At 42.1% G+C, this 15,729-nt stretch overlaps 1 protein-coding gene across 3 annotated transcripts; it reads left to right on the plus strand.

Moving 5' to 3' along the window:
• The first annotated feature begins 1,852 nt into the window (after positions 1 to 1,852).
• alox12 (arachidonate 12-lipoxygenase) lies at positions 1,853 to 15,547 on the plus strand. Of its 3 annotated transcripts, none has more exons than XM_040038693.1 (15): positions 1,853 to 1,961; positions 4,702 to 4,848; positions 4,999 to 5,200; positions 6,405 to 6,486; positions 6,605 to 6,727; positions 6,815 to 6,921; positions 7,850 to 8,022; positions 8,175 to 8,318; positions 9,170 to 9,373; positions 9,555 to 9,641; positions 9,720 to 9,889; positions 11,354 to 11,475; positions 13,271 to 13,371; positions 13,526 to 13,696; positions 14,292 to 15,547. In XM_040038693.1, the coding sequence occupies exons 2-15, from the start codon at positions 4,702 to 4,704 to the stop codon at positions 14,469 to 14,471; spliced, it is 2,013 nt and encodes a 670-aa protein (XP_039894627.1). In that variant the 5' UTR covers positions 1,853 to 1,961; the 3' UTR covers positions 14,472 to 15,547. The 3 variants fall into 3 exon arrangements, with proteins under 3 accessions (XP_039894627.1, XP_039894628.1, XP_039894626.1); XM_040038692.1 differs by lacking the exon at positions 1,853 to 1,961 and adding an exon at positions 1,974 to 2,558; XM_040038694.1 differs by lacking the exon at positions 4,702 to 4,848 and having other exon boundaries at positions 1,880 to 1,961.
• Positions 15,548 to 15,729: the final 182 nt, after the last annotated feature.

The raw sequence follows: 15,729 nt of genomic DNA on the forward strand, positions 1-15,729 counted from the left end.
CCGGTCCCGAGTTATGGCATGAACCAATTTGTAGTCTTCCTTTAAAGCTCGCTCCGCCCCTTTCCACCTCTTGGCTCCTTAAACAAGGGACTGGAACAGCTGCAAACTAAAATGTGCGCACTTATTTTAGAATGCAGTGTTGTGTGGATATGTGAATTAACTCTAAACCAAAACCAGTTATTTATTGTCCTGTAAATTCCTATATTTAAAGAAAGACAAATGTGAATGCAATGTTATGTATAAGCCTCTACACTAACATGGTGGGTATTACCACTGTGTGGCTGTAAGTGCAGCCATCACAGCCCAGCTAGTGAAATTACTGAAAGAGAACGCTGATGATGGACTACTACACAGGAAACCGCTAAGATCTCACAAAAAGAAAAAGAAGTACAACACATCTTCTGTTTGCAACAATAACCACAGAGGTTCCTCAACACTTCTTAGTCAATGTTCTGTGCATATGTAACACAAACGTAAGTCTTAACTGCACATCACTGTGTCAAAGTCAGCGTTATTTTCAAAACCCATATGTACAGATCACATTTAACATTGCTGGAATCCCCGGCAGCCTACACCTACTGCAGCATAACTAAGGGAGGATTCAGGGTCACCTGGTCCAGCCCTAACTATATGCTTTAGCAAAAAGGAAAGTTTGAAGCCTAATCTTAAAAGTAGAGATAGTGTCTGTCTCCCGAATCCAAACTGGAAGCTGGTTCCACAGAAGAGGGGCCTGAAAACTGAAGGCTCTGCCTCCCATTCTACTTTTAAATACTCTAGGAACAACAAGTAGGCCTGCAGAGCGAGAGCGAAGTGCTCTAATAGGGTGATATGGTACTACAAGGTCATTAAGATAAGATGGGGCCTGATTATTTAAGACCTTGTATGTGAGGAGCAGGATTTTGAATTCTGGATTTAACAGGAAGCCAATGAAGGGAAGCCAAAACAGGAGAGATATGCTCTCTCTCTTTCTAGTCCCTGTCAGGACTCTTGATGCAGCATTTTGGATCAGCTGAAGGCTTTTCAGGGAGTTTTTTGGACATCCTGATAATAATGAATTACAGTCGTCCAGCCTGGAAGTAATAAATGCATGAACTAGAATATTTCTAATTTTAGAGATGTTGCACAAATGGAAGAAAGCAGTCATAATATTAGTTTAATATGTGCGTTGAAGGACATATCTTGCAAAAATGACTCCTCACAGCTTTACTGGAGGCCAAGGTAATGCCAGCCAGAGTAAGAATCTGGTTAGATACCATATTTCTATGATTTTTGCTGCTCTGTGTTGGTACAAGGCATTGACGATGATAACAGTGGGTGGATTATATTCTCAGAAAGACATCTACTGTGATAAAGTCTACTCTCCACCGCTGTGTAATCAATTATTGTAAATGTAAATGTTATCAGGAAATGATCAGACAGGAGAGGGTTTTCAGGAAACACTGTTAAATGTTCAGTTTCTATGTCATATGTTAAAACAAGATCTAGAGTGTGATTAAAGTGGTGGGTGGGTTCTTTTACATGTTGAGACAAACCAATTGAGTCTAATAACAGATTAAATGCCATGTTGAGGCTGTCATTTTTAGCATCTACATGGATGTTAAAATCACCCACAATAATTATTTTATCTGAGCTCAGAACTAAATTAGATATAAAGTCTGAGAAATCAGACAGAAACTCTGTGTAAGGCCCAGGTGGACGATAGATGATAACAAGTAAGACTGGTTTCTGAGTTTACAGCTGGGGTGGACGAGGCTTAGTGTTTCTGAGTCTTTGGCTGGTTGATAATTAAATATACTGACCACAGGAGTAGTGCTCGTCTCATACAGAAAGGCTGAGAGAAAAAAACGAGTGTAGCAAGAGAGAGAGAGAGAGAGAGAATAAAAGGACGTGTCAGAACAGCCGACAGCCACCGGACACTCCACCAAAGCGACAGTCCACTGTGAACACGGCGCGCGACTAAGGTGGGTCTTTTTCTGTTGTCTTCTCCAAACTCCAGATTATCACCATCACAGCTGACTGTCAGAGCCTCCGCTGCCCAGCCTGTGATAGCGGTGTCGTGCAGACACGCTGCCACTGACAAAAGCAACATTAGAAAACAACAGAAGCTGTTTTGGGGAACAAATTTGTTTTTCAGCTTTCATATAAACCGCCGCAGTAAATGCTCAACATCACACGCGCCTGTTGTCTCGTTAAATATGTGAAAAATAATATTATTGCTGAAGTACCGGAATGTCATGACTGAGTCAGTACAGCTGAAATTGTTTCGGTCAAGACAACTTACGCAAGTGTTTTACGCAAGAGTGTGTGCGCGAGATTGTATTATTTTAACACGCAGCAGCAACGGTAGTTCATTCTGAATCACGCCATACATCATCTGCATGGGTTATGTAATAGGAAAAGTTACAGAATACAAAGTGCGGCATTCAATACAGAGGACAAAGAAAGCGTTGATTTTTCTGCTTAGAGAATCTATGAATGCTATCGCCTCACCTCAGCCTGGTCAGGTGGGAGGCTGTCCTCGTTTTAAAATCAGACACTCGATCTGTGTGTCAAAACATGTAAGTTGTGTTTTTCATCCAAAACCAAGAGAGTTGTGTTTGTGTTTTTCAAATACAAGATAGTTCAATGCAAGATAAACAGGTCAGGAGTGGTGAAGTATGGCTTTGGTGCTCATGGTCAGAGTCGGGTTTGTATTCAAGTTAATGATGCTAAGATTAATTTACAGAATTTAACCTTTATAGTGACTGTATACTGTTTAGTGTATGAACAGTATTCTGTCTGTACAGGGAATCAACCAAGATTTAATTGTGTATATGCACAGGAAGCAGTAAACCTACACTAATCATACTCGGTTTTCTGTGCAGATGTGGAGGCAAAGTACAAAAGAAACAAAAAGGTTCTCATTTAAAAAACGTTTATGTTGACACAGCAAAGGTTTGGTTAGTTTGCACAAAGATAGCTGATACAAACACTTTGTATACTTTTACTACTGATTTATCACAGTATACTGCTGTCAGTGTCAGGAGTTGATTATAATGTTAGCAAATATTTCAAAAGCAGAGACGAGCGCAGCGCCTCGGTGTCAGAGATTTGAAGAGCTGGAGCTGGGAGGCGTTGTTACCTGACAGTGACACAGAAAAGCTGCGGTGAGGAAACGCTTGTGTCTGGATTCTAAATGAAGCTGTAGCGTGTTGTTGATTGCATTATCTGTAGATGCATATTAATAGTCAGAGGTGTAACACACACAGTTTGCTTGAAGTTGAGATGTTCAAACTTTTCCTTAAGGAAAAATAAATCACTCATCTCACAGGAGGCTCTTTACCAGTAACGTCTTTTTATTATTGTAGGGTCTGCATGCAGCAACAGACTGAAGTGACTGTTGTTGGGATTTGATAAGATACAAAAAAAAAAATTAACTGTGTTGAAATATATACCACCAAAGGAAATGGTTACTTAATGCCTGTGTCTGTGTGCGCGCGTTCAGCTATCTTAATGAGGATCTTAGTGAGGGAATTTGTGAGGACCAGTTTGTGTGTCACAAAGATAGCTGGACAGGAACACACGCGTGCATGTGTGTGTGAAGATGAAATGTGCTACATTTGCACCATTGCGGTTTGAACATTTGGTTAGGGTTAATATTTAAATAATTAGAAAACATGTTCACTCAGTTTGAGCTGTAGAGTGCGTGATCTTTTTAAGAGTTTGGTTCCTCTTATATATTAATGCATCATATATCATTGCATGCAAAATCGCCAAAAATACCTGATTTCCTGGAGAAACTTGTGGACTTTGTATAAGATGCAAATGTGATCATATATAACATCCGAGAACACTGCTTATTAAAAAACCCACACAAATCTACTCCAGCTCTACGATTATATCCACAGCTTGGATAAAAACATAGTCAGTCACCATGGTGACTCAATGCTTAGTACTGTTGCCTCTCAGCAAGTGTGAAGCCAGGACACTCTTGCAAAAGAGTTTTGGTTTGGGTAATGCTACTTATTGCAAATGGACTGATTCTTGTGTAGCGTTTTTCTACTCTCCCAGAGTACTCAAAGCACTCTATACAACACGCCACATTCACCCAGTCCACAAGCACTACCTCTATACTGAGTGCTTTCTAACTACACTCACACACATTCATACTCCAGTGGATGCATCAGGGAGCAACTTGGGGTTAGTATCTTGCCTAAGGATACTTGGCATGCAGACTGGAGGAGCCTGGGATCGAACCTCCAACCTTCCAGCTCTACCTCCTGAGCTACAGCCACCCCACAAATGACACATGCTAATGTTGAGTGATGAGGTCCCAACAGGAGCTGTCACAGAAATGGCAGCTGGGCTAAAGGATAAATACAAATAGCTGAAACATGCATGAAGCTTCTGTTTGTCTGCAGGCAGATTTAAAGCAAAGAATCAGAGACTCAGCTCTGCAGCTCCGACTTTCCAATCATGACAAGAAAGCCAAAAACTTGAAGAGTCGAAAAAAGGGCTAAAAAACAGAAGCCTTGTGACTTTGAACTTAGACCTTCCTATTGCTACACCCTTCATTTTCCCTCTGAAGCACGGTGCTGTGACATCTTCCACTAACCATGGTGACGTCACTGAGCCAAGACAGCTGCAAGTTTGTTTTTCCTGTGTATTCAGGTGCACGCATGTTGCTAGCTGAACACTTATGTATGACTCATGTCTTCTTAGATGGAAGTCTACACTGTTACAGTAGCAACTGGTACTTCAGAGTATTCAGGCACCAACAACTACATTTATCTGACGCTTGTGGGGGAGAACGGGGAGAGCGAGCGCACTCAACTCGACAACCCTGGACTGGATTTCTGTCGAGGAGCAGTAAGTGTAGTTTGGGTTAGATCAGCTCAGGACATTTTAAGTAGTTTTTAGGACAACTTGACAGAATAACATGAACTAGCTTTTCAGCGTCAGTCTGAGATAGAAAGTACCTCATTTTTTTGTATTTCTCTTCCTCTATTCTTCCATCAGGTTGACCAGTATAAGGTGACAAGTCCTTCACCTTTAGGCTCGGTGCTACTGGTCCGACTAGAGAAACAAAGATACTGGGTGGAAGATAACTGGTTTTGTCAATATGTCACTGTAGAGCCTCCAGATGGAGGTAAAGTGCTGACTTTCCCTTGTTACCGATGGTTTGTAGGCGATGTCAAGATGGAGATACGAGAAGGAACAGGTAGGAAAGAGTCTCATTCCTTCATTGCCTTCAATGCCTACATGTGTAAAAGGCCTGAGGTCATTTTGAGCAAAGATGCAAATTTCCCTTTAAAGCCATGCAGGTTCTATTTTAGTACAAGACTGATTCCTATGTGGCATTTTATAAACCATGCATCAATCGCCCATTGACACGCATGCATACTCCGATGGATGCATCTGAGAGTAACTTGGTTCAGTATCTTGTCCAAGGATAGTTTGGGCTGGAGCAGACAGGAGGAGCTGCAGAACAAACCAGCAGCAGATTAGTAGATGATACCGAACCCCAAGTTGCACCTGATAAATCCATCAGTGTGTGAATGTTAGGTTAAAAGTCCCAGTCAGTTTACCAGATTAAGCAGTTGGTGGTGAGATTAAAAGGCTATCTAAGGCTACTCGTCCACCCATGCATGAGCACGCTGGGGATGTGTAGCTGTTGCTGTACTACCTTCGAGTCCAGGGGTGTCCAACTCCAGGCCTCGAGGGCCGGTGTCCTGCAGGTTTTAGATCTCACCCTGGGTCAAACACACCTGAATCAAATGATTACTTCATTATCAGGCCTCTGGAGAACTTCAAGACATGTTGAGGAGGTCATTTAGCCTTTAAATCAGCTGTGTTGGATCAAGGACACATCTACAACCTGCAGGACACCGGCCCTCGAGGCCTGGAGTCCGACACCTGTGCTCTAAACCCAAGCTAGAACCTGCCCCTATGCTCAGCAAAAACTACAGAGCAGCAGCTGGCTGCTGTAATAATGATGATCAGTGATTCAGATTTTTAGCTGGAGCACATCATCTCTGTTGACAAGTTGCCATCACCGCCTAAGAAATGTGCAGCTGAGACATAAATATAGACACAGTATCAGATAATATAATCAAGATAAGACCACAAGGTGTAAATGAGGCCTGTGTCTTTCATGCAAAAACGGTGAAACGCTGGGCTGCTGTGCCTGCTTTCCATTTGCATCATATTTGTTTACAGGTTCCTCTTAGACTTTCGTTATGTAAGCGTCAGACCATACAAGAAAGATATATTTCCGGTGTTACATATAAGCACAACTCCTTCAGTTATCTCATGTGTGACCCTTTTTCTTAGTGCTTGATTTCATCGGTATCGCTGCCCTACTCTATAATGTGATGGTATAACTTCCAAGTGTCTGCTGTTGTACTTCCCTGTCTCTCCTGTAGCAAAGACACTGACAGGTGACTCTGCACTGCAGCTGCTGGAACACAGGAGAACAGAGCTGCAGGAGCGACAGAAGACTTACAGGTAGGGACTCACATTTATGGTGTATGAAACCCTTTAAACTGTACAAACTACAAGCCACATTTGACCAAATACATTCTGTAACAACACAGATTTGAAGCATTGGATATTTTTGTGTTAGATGGGTAACGTGGGCTCCAGGGATTCCCAGATGTGTTGATGCTGAAACAGAAGCAGACTTACCCCAAGACGCCCGCTTTGACAACGAGAAGAGGAGTGACTTTGAACATTCATTACATTACGCGTAGGTGGTACACACACACTTCATGATTCAACACATTTGTAACAAATTTGATTTTAAAACAACAAACGCCTCATTTCCTCTCCTCAGTTTGCTGGAGTTATCTCTGAAGAAGCTGACCATCTGGTTTGGGAAGTCCTGGGATGACCTTGAAGATTTCAAACGTATCTTCTGGAAGTTGAAAAGTCCCATAGCGGGTGAGTAAAAAAGCATAGCATACAACAGCTTTAATAGTACTTTCATGCAAATTCAAAATGCTACCTAAAAAATGATCTTTTAAAAGTGGTAATCACCACGGTGGCATCAGTAGGCAGCTGGATCAGACCTCCTGAGGGATCCCGCTGATGTTCCTTGGCAGCAGATCCAAAAGAGTCTCTCTTGTGTTTAAACAAAAAACAGGAAAGAGAAAAAAATCCAAGTGGACCAATCACACCTTCACAGATAAACCAGCTGACCAGTTTGCTTTAACGAGGTGGTTTGTCTGATTGGTTAACAGTTAAGCCACATCTTCTGACCTTTTAATCTGTAGTGGTTCAGTCCAGAATCTATTTGGACCAATTAGCCATTACCGCCTTGTTAAATGTGAAATGGTCAGCTGGTTTATCTGTGAAGGTGTGACTGGTTTCCTGTTGCCCACTTTTATTTAAACACAAACTGTTTGACGTTCCCTTACCTGATGAAGCCCACAAGCCGTCACTTGATAAAGTTGTTCCCTGATACTTAGTGTTGCTGGAGTCTCCACGTCATCAGATCTTTGTCTTCTCCATGCACCTTGGGAGTGGGTGAAGTTGTGCCAGAGAAGTTTGTTGCTATCAACTTTCCCATCGTTACCAGTTCTGCCACTTTCACCTCCCTCTTTAGATTATTTCAGACAGTGAGGGCAGCCTATTTAAAAGCCTTTTCTCCTTGTTCTATTCTGACTTTCTAATTGTTGTAAAATTTGAAGATGATCCATAAAAGCATGTGGGTAATATTCACTTCAGATCAAGCACATTATTTCTCTCTCCCTGCCACTGTAATCAGTGGCAGGGCTGAACTTGATCTCTGCGGCGGTACTTTCTGTTCCAAAGGCCTTTGAACAGCGACAGACACCTGATGCTCTGTGTGTCTGTGTGTATACAACAGAGTATTGTATGAAGCACTGGAAGGAGGACTGGTTCTTTGGCTACCAGTGTCTAAATGGTTCCAACCCCAGGATGATCCAGAGGTGCAAAAAGCTGCCGGAGAACCTCCCTGTTACTGCAGATATGGTGCAGCGCTCTATGGCTGGCAGGACCAACTTGAACAAAGAACTGAAGGTTGAGAAAAAGCACTACTTTGGTTTTTACAATAAAATAAAAGGAACGGCACAAATGTAGACGCTGTTATTGTCTCACTGCTGGTGTTTATTTCATGGTCTCTGTTGCATGCTTGCCATCATATCTTAAATTTCCTTTACACTCTTGTCCAGGCAGGAAACATATACTTGTTAGACTATGCCATCATGGATGGGATTCCCAGTAACACAATCAAGGGACACCCTCAGTACATCGCTGCTCCTATCTGTCTCCTGTACCAACACCCAGATGAAGGACTTATACCTATTGCTATACAGGTATGTTGTTTACATGCTTACACAGAAGCACAGGGACAAATTTCATTAACTGGGACTTTATCAGCAGCACAGTGGGGTGATTAGCACTGCTGACCCACCACAAGAAGGTCCTGAGCTTGACTTTGTACTTGACTTCCTGTTATAACTCTTAAGCGCACACCTTACAGCAGATAATGAGTAAGCTCACTAAATTAGCCTATCCCAGCTGTCTTAGGGCGAGAGGCGGGGTACACCCTGACAGGTCTGTGTGATATCAGGCTGTTGTGGTGCTTTGAACATGTATTTTTGGGGGTAAAAAAATAATGTTGGGTCTATTTGTTCTCCCCATGCTTGTGGCCTTGTGATAAAAATAATAAAACACACTATATATAATAATATACAGCAGAGTCTTATTATAAGCTGGGAGCATGCTTGTGCTGTAAGGTGTCTGGTTGTGTAGTGAACCAGTGGATATGTACTTTTATATATAATATACTACAACATATATATTTATAACGGCATGTCCAGTCTATTTCTTATGTGCGTTTGAGACCTGGGGGTAGAACTGGTTATGACCTGTTTATATTTGGGAGCAGGTAGAAAGTCCTCTCTTCCTCGCCGGCTCCATGTCTGTCATTACGTCACACACCGGTTTGCTCTGTCGCACAAACTCACCGCCAATGATTCAGTTCTTTCTAAACGACAGAATCAGGTATTGAAGCAGCGACGGTGAAGCTTCGGTCATGTGACTCTGTTCAGACAAACCAAGCCTTGACGCGGTGCTTCTGAAGCCATGTGTTGGCTATACAAGCTAAGCGACAGCCCGTTCTACCTCTTGGGCCACAGCTCAATAGTCTCTTTCACCTTCTCAGCTTGAACAGACTCCAGGCCGGGACACGCCCATATTCCTGCCCAGCGATCCCCCTCTGGCCTGGCTGCTGGCTAAGATGTGGGTGCGTCACTCTGAGTTCCAGGTATTCCAGATCCTGTCTCACCTACTTAGGACTCACCTGGTGGTAGAAGTGTTTTGTGTGGCCACTTTGAGACAGCTGCCTGCTGTACACCCCATTTACAAGGTAAATATTAATATAAGTCGTATTATTCAGCACTTTCACTGTTGGTCATAGTTGTTATCTGATATGAATTGGTTTAAAAGCAAAGACATGAAGCCTTCATTTGTAATTTCCTTTCTGCAACATAAATCCAGTAGAATCTAAATTTCCAACAATAATCAAAATGTTCTCTTTCTTCCTGCAGCTCCTGGCCCCTCATCTACGCTACACTCTAGAGATCAACTGTAGGGGGCGCACTCAGCTCATCTCTGCAAATGGCATCTTCAAACGAGTATGCCACAGCACGCTTGGCTTTAGTATTACTGAGCTCTTCAATATTCAGATCTAATATTCCTGAAATGTTGTGTAGGTTGTGTCTACAGGTGGTGATGGCCTGTTAATTTTGGCCCAGAGGGAGTACAAGGTGTTGACCTACCGCTCCATTCAGCCGCTGTATGATTTCTGTGACAGAGGAGTGTCTCAGCTCCCCAACTATTTCTACAAAGACCACAGTCTGATGCTGTGGGAGGCCATACACAGGTACAATAGCAAGCTTGTGGTGTGCTAGCTTGCTGCAACCACTGGGTGTGATTTATTCGGCGGTGCAGTGGGTAGAACTGGTGGCGTAGAGAGTACGCATGTTGTCCTTGTTCCTGCGTAGTTCTACAAGGTACCGATGATCTGTGGAACCAGCACCTGAGTGCAGGAAGTGTGGATCAACTCTGTGTTTAAAAAGTCCACTCTCTGATCCTATGAGGATTACCCAGGAGGCGGTGCAGAGCTCGGATAGAGCTGATGGCCAGTTCTAACTGCCTCTATTCTCCAGATGTCTGCACTGCTTACTCTGATTCAAAACTGGCCCAGCCTTGCAGGCCTGCGGTGGCAGCTCTAGATCAGTGCTCTTGGATTACGACTGGGTTTAATTCAGTGGTTTGGAAAACTAAGCCCCCAGTCTGTTACTTTAAAAGGCTGGCGTAACCTGTACGAGCTGTTTCTAATCTATTAGTACTCAGCTTTTTACCTTTACTGCTTCACTGGAAAACAGTGGAATTCCTTGGAAGTCCGAATTCTCTTAAATTTATAATCTAACACGGCAAAAATGAGGAGAGAAAAAACCAAATTGTAAGTCCATAGTTCAGGCAGCAGTTGATCCCTCTGGCACCTTTGCTGGATTATCCAACTGGGAATTCTTAGATCCAATCTTCTGAACTGCTTATGTCACAGAAGACAAAGGGAAGAGCCTATCATCTCTTCTGCATAAAACTTACATGACACCAGGTCCTCATCTCTCCCCTCTTTTTGTCTGGATGACAAATTCAGTCAAGTTCAATTCAGTTTTATTTATATAGTGTCAAATCACAACAACAGTTTTAACAATGGCTTTATATTGTAAGTATAAGAAAACAGAGAAAACCAAACAATCATATGACCTATGAGGACACAGTTTGGTGACAGTGGGGAAAACTCCCTTTCAACAGGAAGAAACCTCCAGCAGAAGCAAATCAATAATTAAATACAAAGAGGTGTATAAACACGTAACATATACACCTGAGATGAGCTCTGACGTCACAATGACATCCAATCATAACTGATGACATTTAATCACCTGATGTCCAGCCACGCCTTCTCATCCTGTAAACTTCAACACGATTTGAAACATAGTTTAAACCCTAAAATCACTTCATCACAATTTCATCTTTTCTATGTTGTACTTTAACATGATTTATGAATAATTTCATCACAATGAGTAAACTTTCCTTCATGTTTCATTGAGCTAATGCTGTTTTAGTGTGTGTGTGTGTGTGTGTGTGTGTGTGTGTGTGTGTGTGTGTGTGTGTGTGTGTGTGTGTGTGTGTGTGTGTGTCCCAGTGATCAGGGGAAATCAAAGATAATACCAGCAAAAACTACTAAAGCCTGATATTTTTACATGTTTTGAGTATCATTCTGAATGTCCATACTACATACAAACTATAAATAACTACAAAGTTTTTACCTTTGCTCCAGTTTTGTCTCCAGTATGGTAAACCTGTACTACCAGTCAGACCATGATGTGCAAGAGGACCTGGAGCTTCAGGCCTGGATCAGAGACATCACGGAGGAAGGCTTCACAGAGCTCCCCAACTTTGGTCAGTTATTAATGTAATCACCTGGACATGTATAGTAAGTTATTCATTTATTGATTGCTTAAAATGTCATTAGGTGTGAAGGTAAGTTTTTCTCGAGATACTACGCTCTCACTGCTGGTTTAAAAGATTTATTACATTTTTCATAAAGTGTTAAAATGTTTAAAGACAAAAGTAGATTTAAACAATAAAAACTTAATCTTAAGTTCTCCAAAGAGCATATGGGAGCAGGATGTAACCCATAACAGCAAAGCTCGGTGGTTAGAGGATCTGAGGGCAGACCACAGCAACCTCTCTGAACAGGATCCAGTAACCACCAGTGGAAGACATCCAAGAGTCTCCAGCATGAAGAGCTGGACTGCACCCGCCTACTGGCTGAAGAAGCTGACTGCACTCCATGAGGGCCTGGCAGCACAAATGAACCAGCTGTTGATCATCTGGAGTGTCTAACCGAAGGCCTGACAGCCCTGATATATCTACATAGATCTATCTAATCTCAATATCTAATATACATCTATATCATATAGAAATATATTATATATAGATATTATCTTTATCTATATAATATATAGAGAGATAAAGATATTATCCATATATGTTATATATAGATAATATGATGATGTGACACAAGACCTGAGAGATGCATCTGGCCCTTCAGTTGATCCATCTACTGCTCTAAACTGGTCTCAGTGGAAGGGACGCCATGCAATACATGTCCGTTAGGTGCACAGCTCTGCTAAACCAGACAGACTATCATGAGAAAATGTTGTTACTACTCAGCGACGAAAATACTTATGAGCCCCTGAAACGAGACCCAGGAAGAGGCTGATAGACTGTCTGAAGCAGTTAGAACAGGACAAAGCTATTGAGCGGACCTCATACCACAGGCTGTACCCAGGGGAGTCTACACCAAGGCTGTATGGTTTACTGACGATACATAAACAGGGTGCACCTTTATGACCGATTGTCTGCACGATCAACTCAGTCAGCTCGAGTTTCTGGCTTCGATCCTCAACCCGCTGGTGGGCAGCTCTGAACACCACATCCAGAACACCCTGGATTGTGTTGAGAAGGTGAGAGATTGCAGCCATTCCCCAGCTCTCTGTGAATGGGACTCATGGACATTGATCAGTGGTTGTTGATCAATGGTCATGAGAATCTGCATAATTAAGATTAAGGAACTGACCTCCCAGCCCATTCTTCCTTCAGTGGGCTGGTTTCAGTCATTATGCAAATGTGCTGTTTATAAGATTGAAAGCTGCAGTCAGCTGAGACTGAAGAAGTCACCTGGTGATGACGAAACGTTTCTCCCACTGAAGACGTCCAGATGAACAGAATCAACTTTTGGACATTGGACCTGTTCCCCATTCTCCTACCAAAATATTAGTAAATGAGGGGCGTTCAAGACTTTGCACAGCACCATTTGTGTTAACTGTTGTTGACGAGTGTTGATGGCTAACAATCAGTCTGGATCTGGTCTCCAACTCTCTTTCACTTGATCATTTATCTGTAACTATATGCAGTTAAGTTCAAAACATGAATGTACTGCAATGTAGAATTCACAAGTTGGTTTGTTAATTGAATTTAAAAACAAATGACCAGGTGAAATTTAACTCTCATATATTTGTACAAGATTATAAAAACAAAGCGATTGCCAGCACGAGGCAGCAATTGTGTCACATCCTTCCTTTCATAGTTTCAGACTACAGACACCTCTCCTCCAGTTAGCAGAAGTTCTCGGCAGGATATCCTGTAAGTGTGTATCCTGTGTATCCACTTAATGGTTCATGTGTTCCAGGTTTGCCCAGTAAACTCAGCAGCAGAGAGGAACTCTGCACACTGCTGGCAGTGGCTATCTTCACAAGCACAGCCCAGCATGCTGCAACTAACAACGGACAGGTGCTGAACACACACACACAAGACAGTCGACACTGTTACACAAGATGCACTGAGGTGCAGAAACTGACACTGTTGGTTTGTTGGGGCGACTTATTTAAGAAAAGATGATACCACAGGGGTACAGCAAACGTTTCTCTACTCTGATTCCTTTTAGTTTGACTGGTGTGCCTGGGTTCCCAACACCCCCTGCACCATGAGACAACCGCCACCAACAGACAAAGATGCTGTTACCATGGATATGATTATGGCCACGCTTCCCGATGTCAGCCAGTCCTGTGTACAGATGGCCATCACATGGCATCTGGGACGAGCACAGCCAGATGCAGTGAGTCCAAGTTGCTCACCATACTGTGTCCCATACAGTTCATAAGTGATATATACACGTAATATACACATGTAATGCAGCGATAGATCGGTTAAAAATATGAACATTCAAAAGTTTTACACAGAAATAAAAATGTCAGCAATATTTATGTTAAATAACTAATATACATAGATGCAATAACACTAAATGTCACTGTATCTACTGATACGTGTATATCATGGTTACTCAAGCCATCTGTTCTTTGCTAACGGTCTATGTTTATAAACAAAATGCAAATATTTAACAATCATATACGTTTTCTTTAACTGCAGGAATTTCAAAGACAATATGTCACCTCAGTTCGTCTTAAATAAAGAAAATGGCATTTCTATTGCATGGGTTGATTTTTTTTTACCTTGCATCACCACAGAATATTTATTTTTACTTATTCTTTGGGGATTTTCTTGCCTTTCATTAAGATGGAGGAGACAGCGAGACATGCAGCGAAGCATTAAGTCTTGCAACACGTATAAATGATATTTTGTAATGAAAAATGGAATTGATCCTTTTTCCTCAGCTACTTGCGGTTCACATTGTTTCTGTCTTTTCTGCTCAGATTCCTTTGGGCCGATACACAGAGGACCACTTCACCGAGGCCAAAGCCCTGGAGGTGATCGACAGGTTCAGGATGGAGTTGAAGGAGATCGAGAAACACATTCTGACTGAGAATGAAGGACTGGAGCTGCAGTACCTTTTTCTCCTGCCCAGTCGCATAGAAAACAGCATCACCATATAGAAATACTCCCAGACTGCTGAGTGAATCTTTGCAGTGCAGGGACTCCAGCGACACTCAAAGAAGGGAACAACTTTATTGACTGACCGGCGTGTTTCGGTGTGTGGCCTTCATCAGGGTCATAGTAACACATAGAAGTGTGCTTAAAGAAAAGGCAGGAAATTAACCAATCACATCTTCATAGATAAACCAGCTGACATATAACAGGTTGGTATTGGTTAACTGGTTAGGTCACGCACAAGTAAATACTGGACTAGATCATTATCTTAAATCTTAAAGTTTGGAAATTTGTCCTTATGTTATATGAGGTTGTTTTCTGTTCTTTAAATATGAACCAAAAATGAATCAAAACAATAGACGATGCAGGAGATGATCAGGAGGGAAAAACGTTTCTTTACACAGACTATAAAAATATTTTGTAAATGGAGCGGTTCTATTGTAGCACTTTTCTACTCTCCCACAGCAGCCAGTGCTTTATACAGCACACACGTTCAAATGAGCACTTTTTTATGCTGAAGTGTTTTCTATCTAATATTGACTCACTCGTACTCTGATGGATGCATCTTGGGTTCGTATCTTGCCCAAGCATATTTCAAACCACCAACCCTCCGATCAGCCGATGCCTCGCTCCACCTCCAGCCGCAGGATTTCCTGGAAGCTCTTTATTTGCATCTCAACCACTAACAGTTGGAATTGATGTGTCATGTGCAGAGTGGGCGAGCAAGTGAAATGAAGTGTCTGACATGTCAGTTCCCAGCTGCTTGAGATCTGGTGACTGGTCAGATTAGAGATAAACCTGCATGAGCCATGTTTGGAGAGATGAGTCATTGTTTGTGTTCACATTAATTATATGAGTTTATTACTGTGGCACAGATATTTCCTTCTGTAGTAGGGTAAGTTAAGTTTACCTCCATTTAATCAATCCTGGGCAATCAGTAAGTAGTACTTTTGACAGAATAACTTCAATGTTTTAACTTTTTTACTTAAAACATATAAATGTATTATGAAGCTTAAAGCAAGACATCCTGATATATCCATGTGCTTACAATGTTGGGAAATAAACAAATGAAGCTACAGCCTTTGTGTGTACTTTGTGGCTTCAGTACAACTGTAAGATTACTGCATGACTCATCAGGTAACAGTAAAGAGTGGGTCACTGTGACGCTCACCACAGGAAGAACACAGTGGATACAGTAAGTCTGCTTACAGCAGACAGCTGGACGTCCTCCAGGGAACCAACGGTAAACGTAGGATTTAAAAG

The sequence above is a fragment of the Simochromis diagramma genome, unplaced genomic scaffold, assembly GCF_900408965.1.
Source record: "Simochromis diagramma unplaced genomic scaffold, fSimDia1.1 OVJJ01000336.1, whole genome shotgun sequence".
NCBI classification, from domain to species: Eukaryota; Metazoa; Chordata; class Actinopteri; order Cichliformes; family Cichlidae; genus Simochromis; species Simochromis diagramma.

What these genes read in the sequence shown, in the direction of transcription:
- alox12 (XM_040038692.1), top strand. Translation starts at nt 2,379, where the DNA reads ATGGGTTATGTAATAGGAAAAGTTACAGAATACAAAGTGCGGCATTCA. An exon ending in GGAGATACGAGAAGGAACAG is followed by an intron (nt 5,201 to 6,404) that starts GTAGGAAAGAGT and finishes TCTCTCCTGTAG; the next exon opens with CAAAGACACTGACAGGTGAC. An exon ending in CTGTGGGAGGCCATACACAG is followed by an intron (nt 9,890 to 11,353) that starts GTACAATAGCAA and finishes CCTTTGCTCCAG; the next exon opens with TTTTGTCTCCAGTATGGTAA.